This window comes from Numenius arquata, chromosome 11 (genome assembly GCF_964106895.1).
Source record: "Numenius arquata chromosome 11, bNumArq3.hap1.1, whole genome shotgun sequence".
In the NCBI taxonomy this organism is placed as follows: domain Eukaryota; kingdom Metazoa; phylum Chordata; class Aves; order Charadriiformes; family Scolopacidae; genus Numenius; species Numenius arquata.
The window spans coordinates 36,503,961-36,522,839 of record NC_133586.1 but is presented as its reverse complement, the minus strand read 5'-3'; the positions used below and the strand labels follow the sequence as shown (position 1 = coordinate 36,522,839).

The following is an 18,879-nucleotide window of genomic DNA, read 5'->3' as shown; positions in this document are numbered from 1 at the left end:
AACTTTAAAACAGTGTTGCTTTGCTTTAGAAAAATTACCTATACCTCAGAAAATGTCAAAACATTATGCAAACAAAAAATTCTCAAGCTAAAAGATTCATCAAAACCAAATCATTTTCACCACAAAGTGGTCAAGAACTGTCTCTCTCTTGGGACAGAACAGCTGTCTACCCTGGGTAAGAATCCAGACAAAGGTGACATAATTGCAACTCCTCCCTTCCTGACTTAAGACGTTTCCCTGTAGTTACATATCAGCCATGCACCTTTTGCCATTGGAAACAAATGGTAGAGATGCAGATCTTAGCTCATTTTTTAAAGCATTATTGTTTCTGAAGAGCTCTGAAATTCTGAATTAAATTACAAGGCAAATAGCAAAATGATATCTTTTCTGCCTAAAAGCTTTGATATTTCCATTCTTTCCAAGTCTTCATTTATATTACTCTACTTTTATTCTGTAAGTGCTACATCTAGTCATGCAAATTCTCTCAGCTGTAGCATGTTATTGATCCTGAAAACAGAGATATCAGTGGGAAACAGTGTAGGTATGAGATCACACCACCTTCAAAAAGGGAGGGCAGAGAGTAGAAAAACTCCCCCCAATGGGCATTATTTCTTCTATCATATACTAATTTGTATTTGCTGCCAGCAAATTACAGAAATAATGTATTTTGAGTTTTACAAAATTGCATGGCAAAGAGAACAACAGATAAGCCTCGCTGTTGTTTTAGTAAGTTCTGCTGATATCTAAGCTACATAAGGAAAGCTTGATTGCTTTCTGATGTATCCAGAAGCCCAAGAGAGATAAGGCAGCCTCCTTATACATGGTTGTTTATTTAAGCAATAAGGCACAACAGGCAGTGCATTTCTGAGTGATTATTACAAGCCTCAGGTGGTGTCAGAAGGCATGGGACTAAAGGCTGTGTGTCTTTAACTCACCAAGAAGTTCAGTGATGACTTAGAAATGAACCATCTCTTGGTGTCTCATTCTTATTATGAAAATGGAATTGCTAAATAAAAATTAGGGGAAACACTCAGATCTGTGTGGTTTCTGGGCATTACAGATCTGGATGTGACATAATGAGGAGACAATCAGCAAGCCCCAGTTGTGTCGGGTGCTCTCAGCTTGTTCCATAATTGCTTTTCATAACCGAGTATGTGGAATCTGGGAATTCCGTGTCTCATGAAAGGAAAAACAGTGCCTGAAAAAGCTTTCTCCTGTTACTTGCTTTTTCTCTCCACCCACAACAGCAAGTTGGGACAAGGTGAAAAGGAAAAAAAAACAAAACCAAAAAACATTAACATGTTCAAAAGCTTCTAGCAGTTAACTCTTAGCTCCTCTTTATTTTTTAATATGGAGGTGAAACTTCTTTGGCTGTTGCCTTTAAAATTTGTAGCATGTTGGCAGTGCCAAATTTTTAAAGCGCACAAAAATTAATCTCCTAAATACTACAGCTGAAAATTTTGTTGTGTTTTATTCCTGTATTTCTAACAAAGTCCTGACCGAAGGTACCCAAATTCTGCTTCTGCATTCCTAGTATTTCCACAATTTCTACGTGCATGTGCGTACATCTGCAAGGATTCCTCCCAGTTCACTGAGGTCAATGCTTTCCTTCTCAGTCACAATAGATCCCAGCTTTTATGAATGAATTCCTTCCACTCTGCCTGCATATAGATTTTTTTTTGGCTGTTAATGATGCTATCAGCATCATGCCCGCAAGCCCAGCATTTCTCTTTCCAGAGGCCGTAGAGTGACACGTGAAATCTGTGGAACTATCCTCCCCCTGCTCTGCACAGCTCCTTCCGAACATGGCTTTAAAAATGACTGATTTTATTCCCCGCTCAATGCTTTTTGGATAATTTGCACAGACACGTGGGAAGGAAAACAGACCTCAGGTTTGAGGGAAGCACAGCACATACCGCAAAACCCTTCCCACCTCTGGCACAGCTGGAGGCAGCTGGCTGCATCCGCTTAGAGAAACTCCTCGGCCTAAGCGAGCATGAAAACGTCTCTTTCAGCACACTAATGCGTAGTGAGGTAATTACACGGGAAGGTTTAGGCACAGTGTTGTAAAACAGGCTGAACCAAACAATGAAATGGGCAGTGCTGGTCTATGCAGCATCCTCAGGTTGATGAGCTTTTGTCTGTCACTCCCTCGCCTTGCATCAAGGCTTCAAAACGTATTTAGGTGCTAATGCTGGAATACTTTGTAATGAGAGGGGAAGGGACGCAGAAAGGAGCAGCCCCTTGATACCAACAACTGAAGAGGCTTTCGAAAGGGCCCAGCGACATTTATGGAATTAATTGGCACAGAAGTACATTAATCAGTAAAAACAAATGTTTGCCCCTGTGCGAGTTAAACTGGAAAATGCTGCTGTTAGTTTGTAATGTGTCTTCTATTTATGAAAGGCAAAGGTTTGTGCCAAGCTCTGTAACGGTCTATTTCCTCTCAGTAGGATTTCTGCACAAGTGTACTACGACAAAGGAAAAAAAGGAAGGGAAGATTGAGTGACGTACTTCAGGAGAAGGCCAGCCCCTGGAGAGACCCTGCAGTGGAGTACTTGCTAGAGTCCACAAAAGACTGGTCTGATAAAGGACGACAACAGGGAATAAGAGAGGAAAGAAAGAGAAAGGATGGTATTAGTAAGCTGAAATATTACTCGTTTTTATCATAACAGTAGGTCTGTGCTTTATAAGACACAGCCTCTCAATTCAGCAGTATTAGTTGAGTTAGAGATAGGGTGGTTGCCAAACACCTGCACAGTACTAGGTGGGCTGGTGGTGGAGTCAGTTACTCTTTACAGGAGGAAACTTTAGGACAGAGACCACCAGGGATCCCCCATTGTCTTCTATCCCCTTTGACAACTCAGTGTCACTTAGAGCCTCACAAGGCGCTGGGAACTCATGGTTTTGAGAGAATCCATCTATGCTCCAGACTTGGTTTCACCTACCTTGCAGGCTATTGCCATTGGTGCTGGTGCAGGTGGGAGGAGGAGAAGTTTGCGGTCTCACGACAGGCGCAAAAGCACTCTTCTGTTTCACCGCTGAGACCATGTTGGCTGGTGAGAAGGAGAAAATCCCAGAGGAACTGCTACAGTTTGAGGGAAGGCTAGTGGAGGAAGCCATTGTTGGACTTGATGGCACGACTAGAGGAAAAAAAGACCCCGCAAAAGGCATTCCTTAGTATTAGATAATCAGCAGGCTGCAGAAACAAAAGAATTCTGCTTCTTGGATAGACTGGGTCTAATTTCAAATGGTCAAGGCCTTTACTGCAGTTAGATTTCTGGTTGCTCACAAAGTGTGATCAACCACTACAGGAAACCCACTTGTTTTGTTCTGTTCATTTTGTAGATGTTCAGGAGCAGTAATTCCAGGAGCTCTTAAACACTCCCTTCATTCTGTGTCACTTCAACTTTTTATTCTTACAACAACCCTGTCCTGATATCCTGTTTCAAACTTCTCTTGATTGGCATTAGCCACTGCCCTGGTCCTAATTTGTGATGTTTTTGTATAGGTGGATAAGAGGAAATCCAGCCTGTGTAGGTAACTCAGGGGTTACAAAACTGATGGGCAAAGAGAGTGGTTAAACTACAAATCTGGATCCGGAATTTTTAACTCAGGAAGGTTTGAGTTTTTAACTGGCCTCCAAAACCAGCATTTAAAGCCATGCTTTCCCAGTAGCAAGATGACTCCAGGAAGACCTACAGGGTTTCAAGCAAACTTGCAGAACGTAGAGAGCTCTTAACAGTGACCCAGTCAACCTTTTTGTCAAATGTCAGAAAAAAATGGTTGAGTTTCTTTCCTCTCTCAAACCCTGCAAGAACTAGGGTTTAAAAGGAGTTATTCAGAAAGCTGTGAATATATATATACACACACACATATATATACACACATGGAGGCTGTCCAGCATGAAGCAATCAGTGAGATGGCTACTCTGACAGTTTTTTACTCCTTTTGTCTCATGGCACTTCTGTTTTTAGTGTCTGTTGCACAAAAAAAAAAAAAAAAAGGTGTGGATAACTGACACAAATCATGATTTTCTTTTATCTCGCAACAGGAGAAACCACTAAACCTTTCTCACAATGGCCACAGAGGCCTTCTCTGTTACCAAGTCAGCCTCCAGTGACCCCGTGTCCATCACCTTTGGTAAAATTTCTGCTGTGAGGACTTCCCAGGAATTCTCAGTGACATGAAAAACAGTCATATTTCTCACATGACCATTTTATTTATGCACAGGAATGGGGATGGCATTTCATATCTCACTGAAGTTGAAGAATTTTGAAAATGAAAGTGTGTTTTATAATGGTCAAGACAAATAATTCTCCCAGAGGATCTATGACCACTGTCTGAATACAGTCAATACAACATTCTCATTCAGAGCCATCGACTGGAACCTCCGCTGGAATAGCAAAGGAATGAAGCCATTCTGCTTTACATCAAATGAGGATCTGGCTTTAGCTACAAGACTGAATAAAATTAGATTCTTCAGTTTTTCTAAATAAGTGTAGACATAAGGCTCTCCTTTTTTTAGGGACTGAACTGATAGTCCAAAATGCAAACCTGCTATATAGTAGGTTAAGTTTTTAAATACATATATCCTTAAATCATTATTTTACTATATAGTGGGATAAATATCTTTGGTTCATGTATTTACCGTTGAGGTACCATTGAGGTTTTAAGTCAATTTGTTTTCATAAGAATAAAGCCAACTACTTTTATATTCAGACAGCATTACCACTTTCCCCTCTTATCCAACAAAAAACCAGGAAAGGACCAATACTTTCATTCTTCATCCTGTTTAGAAACTGCTTATATACACGAGGGGGCTATGAATAATTACGTATTATAGAGTAAAATTCGTATCATCTGGTCTTTGAATTATTATTTTATTTGCATTTATGTAGATAAAAATCACCCTATTTAAGTTCTTATTTGAGAATCTGATATCATATTTGTTAACACTGAGGAAATCAATTAATGGAAATTAAATGTTCAAAGTTTCACAGTCTGACAGATACAATCTTAGTCTGAAGTCACTCTATGTCTGGAAGTACTTGCTAAGGGAGAGCAATCAAAGCACCTAAATTGAATTGCTACTATACAGCAATTAGTTTATTGATTTAATTAAGAATGCCACCTTTTAATTTTCAGGTCATGATTGAAGCATTTTCTGATTCAATGGATTAGGCATTAGCAGAATGACAGATCTACCAAGAAAACCTCCCAAAATATAACCAGAATAGAGAACCAGGGCTGGGAAGTGAAGTGCTATTCTAAAGAGGACTTCGTTCATAAATATGAAATAATACACTGCTAGAGTATTTTGAATGCATTACTGGCATCTGCTTCCAAAAAGAGATGTCTCATCAATCATGTTATATTATGAATTCAGAGTGCACAGATTCTATGACAGTAAATTCAACTTAATAAGTAAGGTACTTTGTAACATTACTTGTTACATTATTATTAGAGTACAAAAAATAATAACTGGTTAGCAATTCCCAGGTTATAAGTACTAGTTATGTGGGTAAATATTTTCTTCTAAATTTGCAGCAGCTAAGAAGCCTTGGAGGAAATTTTTTAAATCAGAATTACAATCTCCTTTATAATTCAGGATTACTATCCTCTTTTTAATTCTGAACTCCAGCAATGCAATTCAAAATAATTCATTACTGCTGTTATACCACTAAACTTAAGATGTGCCGTGTAAGCCATGGCATGTTGAGCAGTCCGTTTGTCCTGTCCATGCTAGAGTCTCTGCCTATAAAGCTATTTATATGACAGGACCTTCTGGCCTGATTCTGCTAGCAGTTTTCTACAGATGTCAGTGGAATCCTTTATGCCACATGAGTAATGTCAGAGGAATCAGGCAGGTCATGTTAATTTAATTTTCTCATGTGCATAGGAACTACTGAGCTGTGTGAGTGGCTGTGGAAGAAGTTCATAGGCCTTTACCAATAGAAATGTGTTTATATTTAAACAGGTTTCTAAACCTTTAATATCAAAACCCAGAAAGTTAGTCCCACACATAAATATTTCCATTACTGGGACTGTAGAGCATAAGCTCTTTACACCATGGAATATGTGATTTGTATGACTTACATCTTTGTGGCATTCACTGTACAGACACTAAAACAAAAAGTCTAAGAGTCATTGTCACATTTTACTGACTAATACTGAGGTCTCAGCGAAGTCAATATAATACCTACTTACAAAGCAAATGGAGTATAAGCAATCAAGATTAGGCCCAATAATAATTCATAATTTCTATAAAGGTTATGAACATATTATTTGCTCAGAGGTCTCGGAAACATCATCATGCAACTTATGGAAATGTCAGCCTTGTTACAGTAAACTTTTCTGCCCTTCATATCTTACTGCTGGAAAAAACTATTTTTCCTGCAGCAAACATCTTTAGCTTCCTCTCATAGCCACTGCAACAAAAAGTTGTGTACTGGCAACTGGCTTTTGATCAACTCCAACGAACATAAAGAAGTCACTGAGACCGTCTCTGCCTTCTAGCAATGCTGAGGACAGCATTTCTTATTTACAGAGTATAAGGTAAGTTACCATGAGAGACATTATTCTTTTTAAGCTCTTATGAGACTCCATAATAATAATAATAATAATAATAATAATAATAATAATAATAATAATAATAATGAGAAAAGCATTACTGGCACACTAATGTCTTAAAAGTGCTTCAAAGGTCAGTGCCTTGGAGAGGAGAAAAAGGACCAAGCTCTGTTTCAAGTGCTCAGAATAGAAACTAAATATTGAGTGTCACAGAAAACTCACCATCTCTTTCTAATGAAAACGTGCAAAATGCAGAAAAGCCATAGAATACTCACTGGCATAGGGAGAATTGGCAGCAGATCCATTCAGGAAGGTTGGAGAACCACCTAAATTTGACATTCCAGCATTCCCATAGCCATTCATGCTTGTTGTGACAGAGTTATAATTTGTCTGCTGAGGGGTGGTGCTTGGCACATAGCCATGAGGTGACACGCTGCTTGAGTTGCGAGTAAAACCTTTTGTGGGGAGGGAATACATTTAGAAATTGGTATTAGCCTGAGAACAGTTTCTTACACAAACAGCTACAAGCAAGTAACTCTGGGCTACAAAGCCAGCAGTCTAGTTCAGCCACGGTGGGCATGGGGACAGCCAGGACTGACCACCACTACCACCAGGTAACCCAAATTGTGAATCCTTATCGCCTTGGTCATTGCTCATGGGAGCACAAAGTTGGAGGAGGAAGGCTACAGCCTTCACAGCTCCTCAGGCAACCCATGCCCTCAAGCAAAGATTACCATTGGGTATTATAGGAACACTCACTCTAAGAGAGCTGTTTGTAGGAAATGGAGTAAACATGACCTACATTTTCAAAGTGAGGAGCAAATACCAACTTAAGGTATGGTAAAAGCATGTGATTTTTGTTAACTCTCTTCTGATGTCGCTCTCAGTTAACGCATTTGAAATTAGATGCTCACTGCACGCTTTAGAAAATGTAGGGTATATTTCTCAAAGTAGTGGGAGACGTTTAGTCTTTTTGCCCTGGTCTGATCATTATGTTGGTAGAAAATGACTATCAAATTTGACACCAAGTTAAAATTGGAGTCTCAACCTATTTCTGGAAATGACATTTGGGGAAACTCATATCCAAATGTCCAAAAAGGAAGGTTTGTTTCTAGAAGCACAGAAATACAAAATGTATCTTCACTCCTAGAAGAAAAAAATGCCAATTTTCTTCCTACCACACAGTATATCCATAAAATATTTTAATCTAAAAATAATTAATATTTTTTTAGTGTAATGCAAAATAATTTTGCTTGCCCTCCTACAAAACAACCTCATTCTACTACTTTCTCATTAAAGTGGATTTTAAAGTTGGATAATAAATAGAGCTGAGCAAAGGAGAGGGGAATATGCAAAGTGTTTTTACAAAAATATTCTTAATTTTTTTTTTACTTTTCACTGTAGGAATTAAAACAATATTGATTTTATACAAAGTGAAAACCACTTTATTTTAAAAATTAGAGAAGCTCTGAAAATGTCTTTGCAAATATTTCTATTTTTTGCTAGTTTCAAAATTTAGAAAAGTCTCAAACTGGAAAAAAAACAGTGCCAATATTATGTCTCTTGCAAAATCAAACCAAACAGACAAATATTCAAGGGATACTTTTGTGTTATAAAAAAGTTCTACATAGGGCCCAGACTGAGAGATCATCAATGCTTATGAAAATATATAAGCAAGTACTTAACATTAAGTACATGCTCAAGTCGATAGAATTCCTTTTAAAATTAGTGGGATCTAAACACAACTACAAGTGTTACTCTGAGCAGAAGAAAAAGCTATTTAGATACATGCAGAAGTGCTTTTCCTCAATTGGGGTAAAAGTCACTAAAGCAAGCCCCATCTCATGACAGTGTTGTGTCATTCAAAGGCTGTGCATGTGTCTGTCTGGACGTGCTCCTAGCCTTCAGGTTTGAACCATCCCTCTTTCACTGCTCCACACATTTCCCCGACTTTTATCAGAAAAGGTTCATAGAGAGAGGAAGACGAGTCTTCTCCTGACCCTGATTGGTGGCTTGTGAGGCTTCGGAAACATTGACAGCTAGTTGACCACTAAAGGAATTCACTCCCATCATTCCCGCATGGACTGACGTGTTAGCAAGGGCAGGGAGCTGGTTGTGATTGCGGGGGACACTGTAGAGTGCTTCTGCGATGTCTGCTGCTCTTTTCAGGATTATTTCCTACAGGATAAGAAGGGGGAAAAAAAAGAATAAAAGAGTTACCAATGTGACTCTGACAAACCTTTTCTTACACACTAGAATGAAACATTTCCCTGTCCAAAGGCAAAAACTAGATGCTTTTCTTTCTAAACCAGTTGGCTGACTGATAGCTAATGCTTATAAGATCTGCTGCCCTCATGATAAATCCTGACATCTGTGGTAAGAGAGTTGGAAGTTTCAGTCCCAGTGGCCACGCTTCTGTATAACAAGACCAACTGGCAGAATGGGCCCGGAGCCTAGATTTACTCCACCTTAAAGCTATCTTCAGGGTAAGACTGAAAAATCACTGGTGGCAAGGCATGACGCAAATCATTGCCCATATTATATAGTATCTGGTGAAAGTGGGCAAATGCCTCCAGGGTTAATAACATGTTCCTTTCATAAGCACTAAATTCACACCCTTTAAAAAAGAAAACAAGCAAACTAAACCCCACTCCAGATATGACATTGCCCTCTATATTTATTCTTGTCTCACATTGTAGTATCATATACCTTTAGCCCCTGATCTATCTATACATCTAAGAAATAGCCATGCTTTAGAATTGAAGTAAATGCATTTACCTGGTTATTATGTGGCATACCATAGAGTGCTTCTACTAAATCAGCAGCCCTCTTAAGTATTACTTCCTGTCAATATAAAAATAGATGCATTCCTCTGAGTTCAATAAACTCCTTGTGGGCGAAAACAAATATTAGAATCTTTTATACTCTACTATTCAAAATATGTACCACCATGTTTTGTGGTGGTTTTTTTTTTTCCTCCCACCAGGTACACCTTAATTGTAACAACTCTCAGCAACCACTGAATGGTGTTAAATCACTAGTTCATCCTATTCACACATACGCTTAATCAAGTCAAAAGGTGAGAATCATTGGTGCTGCAAAATAAAATACATCACTCAATCGTCTCTACCATCTGCACTATAAACCACTCATCAGTTTATTGCAGAATACAATCCTGAGGTCATTTACTAGATTACTGCAATCAATGTCATTCAGAGCATGTTATGAATCCCTTCAATGTGTTTCTTTTATTCTTAATTGCATACTGCAGGAATTGTGACCTTACCCGGCAGGCCACGTTCAAAGGATATCCAATCAGTCCTATGCTACTGGTACTGTAACCTTTCAACTTCTCTGGTTTGTACTCTGATATGATGGGTCAGGGTAGGATCCATGTACATAAAATGATGCACAAGAGGAAAACACATACAGTATGAGAGAACGGGCCAGTACAGTGCAGTGTTTCCTGGAAAAATTCTCTGCACAGACAGCAGAATTTAAAACAGTCTGGGATTTAATTCTCCATTTTGGGCAATTTTTTTTTCTCCATTTTCCTATTTGTTCCTTTTCCCTTAATATTTCTTAGAGTATTTTAAACTGGCATTCAAGTAATAATAGCATTTCTTGTGTTCTTACATTTTACAGTGTGGAAAAATTTCTATGAACAACCCTGAGAGAAAATGTAAAAATGCATTGCAGAATTAACCCAGAAGATTTTTTTTTCCTTATTCTTTCAAAGCATCTAGCAGATTCCCAAATGCCTGATCAAAACCAGCTGAGACTGTCCTTTAAGTAAAACAATACATTTTTGTAATTCCCAGTCCTTAAGTATTGCTCTAATATACTAACACAATGCTATTCACCACAGTATATTTCTGCAGGTAGCTTACAAAAATAGTACCAGTTATAAGGATTTTACAGTTTTCTACAAAGTTAAACTTTTAAACTTAAAATATTTTACACAATAGCCATATTTTATACCAAAAAGAAACAGTAATGCTCAATTTTCATATACTGTAGACTCTGATCAGAAAATAGAGATATAATTGCGTTCATTTTGCTGTCACCATAACCTCTTCAAAAATCCTTGAACAACTCTTCAAATGACAAGCTTTTAGATGCATATTAGCATTTTTTTCAATTTTAAATTCTCTATAATATAAGATAAAATAGTTGTCATACTGCAGTAACTACTTATGACATATATAATGTCCTAAATTCAAAAATGAGATGGAGGATTTTTGTACTCCCAGTAAACATTTAGGCTTGCCTTCTGCTGCACACACCCCTCTCTCAGAACACACATTTAAATTATTTTCCAGATACGAAGTGAGGTGTAATATATAATTGATGGATTTTTAAATCACTACATTTGAAACAGATTCGGAGGAGTTGAGTTGCTACAGCCTTTTTCAGGATTTTTGTCTGTCTTTCTTTCTGTCTTTCTTTCTTCCTCTCTCTTTCTTTCTTTCTTTTTCTTCCTTTCTTTCTTTCTGTTGTAGTGTTCTTTTGGGTTTGTTTATTTTTGGGGCATTTTTTGTGTATAGTTTGACCACAGCAGTTAGCAGTATAATCATGGAAAGACAGACTACAAACAATATCCAGGTACAGTCAATCTTTGTTGCTTTACCAGAATCATCAGAACACTGAGTTGCCGGTTTTGCCTCATACTGAAGATACAAACAAGAGAAGAACAGATATGTTACTGAAAAATGTCATCTTTTTCAATCCATGATTTTTAGGTGGAAAATTACTGCACAGGTGTTTGACTTTGCAAACTAGGATTTATTTCACTTCGGTAGAAATTGTTTGCACTATATATTTCACTGATGGAAAATTAGAATGTGATACAGAGCCCACAAATTGCTTTGGAATATTGTTAACCTAAGCTGTCATTATGCCAAATTACTAAAAAAAGAGAAAGTTTAAATAGTCATTTCTGCTTTACCTGACTAATCATAGATATTTATGTAATGCTGAGCTAAAAAACCCTAGAATGCATCTAAAAAGAGACTGAAGACCGTCTTAAAAAATGAGGTAATTACATGGAATCTTACAGCTGCTCTACCTAATATCAAATATATTTCACTTCTTAAACACTGGAATTTCTTTGATGCTGTATCATATTGCATGTAAATAAAACTAATTGTCATGATGGTTTATTGAAATATGCTTGACAAGTAGCATTCAATTTTCCTAGCTAGTCAATGGCTATGGTTTTTTCAACATTTTCAGAATCTCTAGATTTGAGTTTCATACTTTCTTTAACAACATTTTCACACAATAAAAGCATTTCTTGTTTATGACATTTTCAGATCATATAAAGTAGATGTTACACAAAAATCCCTGTGTCAAATAGAGGTATCTTCTATTCCAGAGATGACCGTAGTTCTTATAGACACAAACTAGCTTTAAAAATACACAATAAAATGCTACTACAGACATGCTCAAGATATTAACTTCTTGTTTTCTGAATGCATCTTAAACCCTTTGCAGCTCTGCTTAAATTACCATAGAAGCGACTGTTACGACTCCACATACAAAGGAGCCCCCAAAGTCCTCTATAAGTTAGAGCAACAGACCTTGCAAGGTGCTTGGATTGCGGTGACCAGAAAATTGTTCTCACCTCCATGTCATTACGCTCACAGTGAAGCAGCCCCCGAGCATGTTTGTGTTCGGGATCTAATATATTGCCTTTCAATCAGAGCTGAGAGCCACTGAACACATAGACAGAACATGACGAGCAGGTCAGGAAAGCAATAAAGATTTTACAGAGCTGTCCAAGGTGCTAAATTTACTCAATAATGGGTTTGGCACCATAGTGTTAACCTCTCATTTACTACCAGTTTGAGGGACTAAATTGAAGTAGCTGACTTCATTTACCTTGAAATGTATATTTTATGACATTATGTAAGTAGATTGAAAGGGCACTGCAGTTTTAACAATTTAAAGGCTAGAGCATGTTTAAGATGAAGCTCGAATATTTATTGTATATTGCACTTAAACTATATTGTATATTAAAATGCATTGATTAAATTTGTAAAAGGTATTATAAAAAAGGACAGCTAATATAAAAGATCTATGTCTTTTAAAATCCGATTGATACTGCATGTTACCACTGCAATGGTGATAGATAAACAGATAGAGAGGTGGACAGAGCAGCAGACAGACATATCAAAAAGTGAGTGAAACTCACATTCTATAATAAGAAATCTCTGCATAAGCTCAAGGTCTGTTATTCTAGACATTCTTTTGTTCACAGAAATTTTTCTTTGCCTTCATCTCAGAAGCCTAGATTTTCATAGCAGTAAGTGGGCATCATGTAAGGTCCTTCCAATTGAATATGCAAGTGGAAATATTTCCTGAGAGAGACAAGAGTTTGACTAAAGCTAATATCTAATTTATGGGGGCATTTGTCAAGAAAGATCCACTCTTCTATTAATGCCAAAAGTCTGACAGCTTTTGGTTTAGAAAAAAGGACTTTGCAGCATTTAGAACTAAAGTGAGGGTCATCTTGTCTTGCATATTATTTCAAATGAGCATCATTTTATTTCTATAAAAATAACACTTGAGAAAATATTGAAAAGAGGAGAGATTACTGTAGTGATTAAATATGATGCATCAGAACTCTGCCCTCCATCCCGTTAAACACCATAGATCCAGAGTCTATTTTTATTCCACACTGAAGCTGATTTTCTAGTGAGGGATTTTTAATTTTTTAATTTTTGAAACAGGAATGCAATTAAATACTTTAATCACATTTTCCTCCTGAAAATACTAAGGGGTTTTTTACATAAGCAAAAAAGGAGGCTGGGTAATGAAGTCTGCTGCAACTTCACATATTCCAAAAATTACTGTAGAAAAGATTATATAAATCATACCAGAGTCACTGTGCTTTTGAGGCACAAAACCTGAAATTCAGATCAAATCCACTTCTGAGAGAACATATCTTGAACCAAAATTACAGCAACTTTGCATATTTTGTTTGTGGCATGCATTCCCTTCAGAAGGAATTCATTAAGATCACGAAACTTGCATTTCAAATTTTATCATGACGAAAACATTTTGTGTCAAGTTTTATCACGATAAACACATTTTGTACCGGCTTTAAAAAAGATGTGATATTTCTTCTCTTGACATCTGCTTACTTTTTATTCATCAACTAGTGAAAAAAATCTGCTCTGTGTCCCAAAAGGGCTGTGAGTCTAGTCAGCTAAAGTGTCTAGAGTTACACTGAGTTATTTGGCTTAAGTAACTAAATTAGATAACGCTCAAGGTACTTGTTAAATCTAAATGAATTTTGTCAAGAAGTTGTTGACCACAATATATAATACTCATCAGCCACATATTGTATTATTGAGACCACCAAAGGATTTATGTACTTGTGGAGGGCGTGGGGGGGAAGCTGTTCCAGCATACTCTGAGGCATTTATCTTATGTGTTGTCTAGATATCATATCACCTTCTAATGCTCTTTAGCATTGTAATACAAGAGAGAGCTCATTCATCTTCTGAGAGGGTACTTAGGGATGATGATGTCATTCATACTTCCTTGACTCTTATGTCTGACCTCCTGGCTCTGCCTTCTAACTTCCTACTCTCATGGCTACTTGCAAGAAAAAAACTCATCTGCAGAGCCAAATGCTGAATATCAGACTCCAGTTCTCTTCTTCACCTTGGAAAGGTCACTTTCTGAACTTTCCAGTCAAAATTACAATATTTTGTGCTCAAACTTTCCCTTTGTTCTTCAATGGATGAAACTTTCAATGTGCTAGTGAAGGGTATGTGTTAGAACTGAGTTTTAAACTTGAATTTTGTGTATGCGTTGCATTTTAAAAGATAAAGATAAAATTGTGAACACCTCTTTCAAGTGTAAAGGCAAAACATTCTGGTAGAGAGCCATTTAGAAGGATGCCACAGATCTAAAATGCCAGCCATCTATCTTGGTATACAAGAGTTTCAGCCTGTCCAGAACCTCCCATCTCTCCACATCTACACTGAGCACTGCATTACTGTATCATTTTCAGCAATTATAGTTTTATAAAGACTTATAAAAGCCATTCAAAATGTAAAGATCCTCCATTTACTGTAAAACTGAGGGAACTATGCCAGCCTAATGGGAAGTATAAAATAACAGGGCCATTTCACTAAAAAGATATTTGTACTCACACAGAGATAAAAACTTCTCTAGCAAACAAACAACGGAATTGTTTCCATATATTATAATTGAATCATACTGAAGAAGCAAACACCATATAGATATTACAAAGACAGGAAGGCAAAATGAGAAAGACAACATACTTCACTTGAGGGGTAAAGAAAAAAGCTTCTGCTTACCGCTGCTTATAAGATGGAAGTGCACTGAATTTCAATGACAATTTCCAGAAAATAAGTCTACAGTGGGAGCTAGAACCTTAGCTTTTCCAAGCCATTGTAGTCTCATCAGCCTCCACCCAAACTGAAAATCACAGCCTAAATCTACAGCGCTAAAGACAGTCATGCATGACCTTACCACCTGCTCCACAATGAGCCAACCTTATAAATAAAATATAGAAAGCCTATATGAGGCAGCAGAAAGAACAAACACTGAAGTGCAAATGCGAGCAGGCATCTAGCCATAAACATTGAGAATCGATGATTAAAACACCTCTTAACCACGAAGGTGATAAATGCATAGCAATAGGGAAAACAAACCCTATTCAAGCAGTCTCCATTGCAAATACTGCTGATAAAAGAAGGAAAAAAATTATGATGATCACCTGTAAGTCTGTCCTTGCAAGTCTCCTATCTTTCCCCTATTATCCTCCTGTTAATATGGTGTACTTAGATACTAAAAAAAGGAATCAGTCTCCTTTTTTAATCCACAGCACTTGAGCTGCTGGTCTTCACTTCCATAAACAATGGGCGCGTGACAATGGCAACAGAATTGGTAGCTAGCATGAATGTGGACTTCACCTAGATACACAGCAGCATGGAATAAACTAGCATTAATATAGTTGCATCAGAATAACTCTTTGAATAAACTGACATTTGAGAGGCTGGACGCTCCCACCATATTATCATCAACTGAAGCATCTGGCAAGTAATTTGGATGGTTTTGTTGCTAAAAGCTCCGCAGTTCTCTGCTAACGTTAAGTCTCCAAGTCAAAGGGAGAAGAGTGGGCATGTGAAAGCAGATATGCAGAACTAAAATCACTATGCCAGTGCTTAAATCATCTCTTTTAGGGACTTTATCTAACAGTGATTACATGATGCACATCTGTGTCCCTCCGACATATGTAAAACTTTGATTCTCCTAAGTACATTTACAGTATGTCTTGCCTCAGACCTCTAAGTTTACCAGAAAAAAAGGCGTTTATAGCTACCAGCAGGAACCCTTCAGAGTTGTCAAATTTTACCTCATGAGGCCAATCTATCTTCCATGCACATAGCGCAGGGCTGGTAGATATTACTACATCGTACTCTTGTATCTGTTCACATCCTACAACACATCAACTGGTAGCTGGTAGAGGTCAGTCATATTTGGGACTCACTAACACTGTCATTAAGAAATTGACACTGTGGTAATTTTCTGGCATCTTCTCCAGCATTTCCTACAGGTTATCTTGCAAGCTCACACTGTGAGGATCTAAGGACAGATCCCCTCGGTTTGAAACACAGCAAGATCACGAAAGGAAACACATTTTTCATGCTGTACAAAAGGCTGCAGTATTTATCCCAGCAGGCAGAGACCCGTTCTTCTGCACATACTTTTCCTTGGTTATGCAATCTCATCTTTCATACTACGATCAGTTTGTCAGATCCAGCGAATCATTACAAGACAAAATAAATGAGATACAAACTAGATCATGAATGGGTAAGTCCATATAAATTCAATTCAATGGCTAACAAAAAAATCCTTCACAAATTTTCTTTACAGAAATTCCTCCATCCCACCAGTCTACAGTGACTCATACTATTCCCATCTATCTAGACAATAAAAAAAGATTATTCCTAATTTATCCATGAACATAGGAACAAACAAATGATAACATTATTATGTTATCACACATAAAGCACATTTTGCACTCTAAATTTTCCTTATGTGCCATAGTTACCTTCAGTCCCTGGGCAAAATATACAGAGACACATGCAGAAAGCAATGTCTCAGATAGGAAACTCAGGCATTTCTTTTTGAAAATTTACCCCGAACTATTTGTACCAGCATCTACAGTACTTTGAAGCAGATGTCCATTATTGAGATTAATAATCTTTTAGGTTTTGGGGTTTTCTTTTTGGTTGTGCATATGTGAGATTTTCTGATAGCTCTTCCTCTGCTCTTCATAGCATTAACATTCCTATTCCTTGAAAACAGCTGCAGATGAGAATTGCAAGAAAAAAAAGAGTTATTACACGAAGTCTTCTCCTGACCATTTTATACCCATATATATTTGGAAAGTTGTCAAAATCCCCTTATGGAACAAGAAGAATGTTTTGAATTATTTGAAGGGTCTAGACTTAAGTAAACTTAAAAAGAATTTGGAAAAATGAACAGAAACACTGAATTCTGAGACCATTGTTCAAAGATACTGCACAGGCTGTTTTAGAAGCTTTATTCTGTGAATTATATTATTGTGCTCATTAGAAAAATTCCCTGGAATACTGGGAATTAAAAAAAGATTAAAACTGGCTTGTTATTTTGTGTGTAGGACAAGGTAGATATCCAATTATATATTTGTAAGAGTGAAAAACATTTTACTTGGTAGATAGACAGACTGATATCTATTTTGTATCATTTGTATACACAAAGATTTTCCAAGCACAGGTCAAGTTGTATCACATTTAAATTGTTCTCCTATTACATCAAATCTAGAACGTATTGGGTGGCATAATTCACTTGATGGCATTTAAATCTATAGAAATGTATAATTATGTTTGGTATTGCAAGGCAAGAAAGTCTGATGAGTTAAATCAGCAGAGCTATCTAGCAATTAAAGTGTAAATTGTACAAGTGTGTTTTGTCCGCCTAATTTTTAGAGTTGGTCTTTATTAATGCACTTACCCATATAAATATGTAAGTATGCTAAACTAGCTATTTTCTGTAAAAAAACAAATACTCACCTATATGCAATTAAAGACCCACCCACATTTTCTTTTACCGAAGGGGGAAAAAATGAACAAACCAAAACAAAAACCCCCAAAACCAACATATCATTAAGATTTGTGAAATTGTCACTTTTCTGAATTGTACGTTTCAGGTAGGAAGTATTAGTAATAAGAAATTGAGAGTTCAAGTTACTTTTAATAGCAGGAGGAAAACTGAAAAATAAGACACATTGAAATTCTGACCTACAATGATATTCCACTATGGTCTGTGGAGAGTGAGTGCATAAAAATGTTGAAATAGAGACTGGAATAATGTTGGTAGGTTTTAGTATTACAGTTAAAACACTGCTCAGCCATAACCCCTACAAATGACTACTTTCACTTACATTTTATCATCAGTATAATTAAAAGAAGTCTCTTGAAAGGGGCATTCTCATTACAACGAAGGACCACTTCAGACCCAATTGAAATGAAAAGACAGACCATAGATTAGGTGCAGATACCAAGTGGTAATTTCTAGGGAAGCATAAAATGCCAAATGTGTAACAATTATATTTTATAACTATGTGTTCAAAGGACTTACAGTATTTTATTGTACAAAGAGGCTTCAGCTCAGAAAGACTACTTCAACGAGGTGCCTCCTAGCATATATTCTAGAAAATTTTCAACTTTCTCATCAGAAACAAAAGTTCTGTTCCTGATAGTATTATTTTTAATTTACAGCCTTAAAAATTCAGCTGAAATTATCCAAAGCAAGTATAAATGTTGAATAATCATGTATTTAAGAAATTAAACTTATCCAACATCTCACAGAGATAATGCTATCTCTCTGTGTACACATCCACAGTGTAAAAGCAGGCACACCATCTTACACAATCTAGGGCTCCTTTTTCAGTGGTGAGAGAAAAGATTACCATTGTCACTACACCAACATATTTTATGGAAGTGCTTCAAAACTCACCACTGATTTTTCAAAATACATCAATATTTCAGTAACTTTTTTGATCATCAAAAATTCTTAGCTCTCATGCTAGTTTAAAGCTGAAAAAATGAAAATAAATTCAGATTATCTAAATATTAGTATTATTTCTTTCCTATTTATTAAAAAATACTTTTACACACACTTTATTTGTCAGAAGCTCACATTTGGAAAAATTAAGCACCTCTATTCTGTAAAATGTTAGGACTTCAAGAGACAAGATGCTACGTCAAGATAAAATTA

General features: G+C 36.8%; 1 protein-coding gene across 14 annotated transcripts in view; it reads right to left on the bottom strand.

Annotated features, from left to right (window-relative positions):
- EBF1 (EBF transcription factor 1) overlaps positions 1-18,879 on the bottom strand; it is a 280,609-nt gene that overhangs the window by 4,881 nt on the left and 256,849 nt on the right. For 5 of the 14 annotated variants that reach the window (XM_074156299.1, XM_074156295.1, XM_074156297.1 and 2 more), the window contains 4 exons: positions 9,352-9,417; positions 8,574-8,751; positions 6,849-7,028; positions 2,949-3,143 (listed from right to left, as the gene is read on the bottom strand). In XM_074156299.1, coding sequence (XP_074012400.1) covers positions 2,949-3,143; positions 6,849-7,028; positions 8,574-8,751; positions 9,352-9,417 — 619 coding nt within the window. Of the gene's footprint in view, positions 1-2,515; positions 2,584-2,948; positions 3,144-6,848; positions 7,029-7,399; positions 7,403-8,573; positions 8,752-9,351; positions 9,418-18,879 lie in introns of those variants that run through there. The other 9 variants (XM_074156292.1, XM_074156293.1, XM_074156294.1 and 6 more) reach the window with 5 other exon arrangements.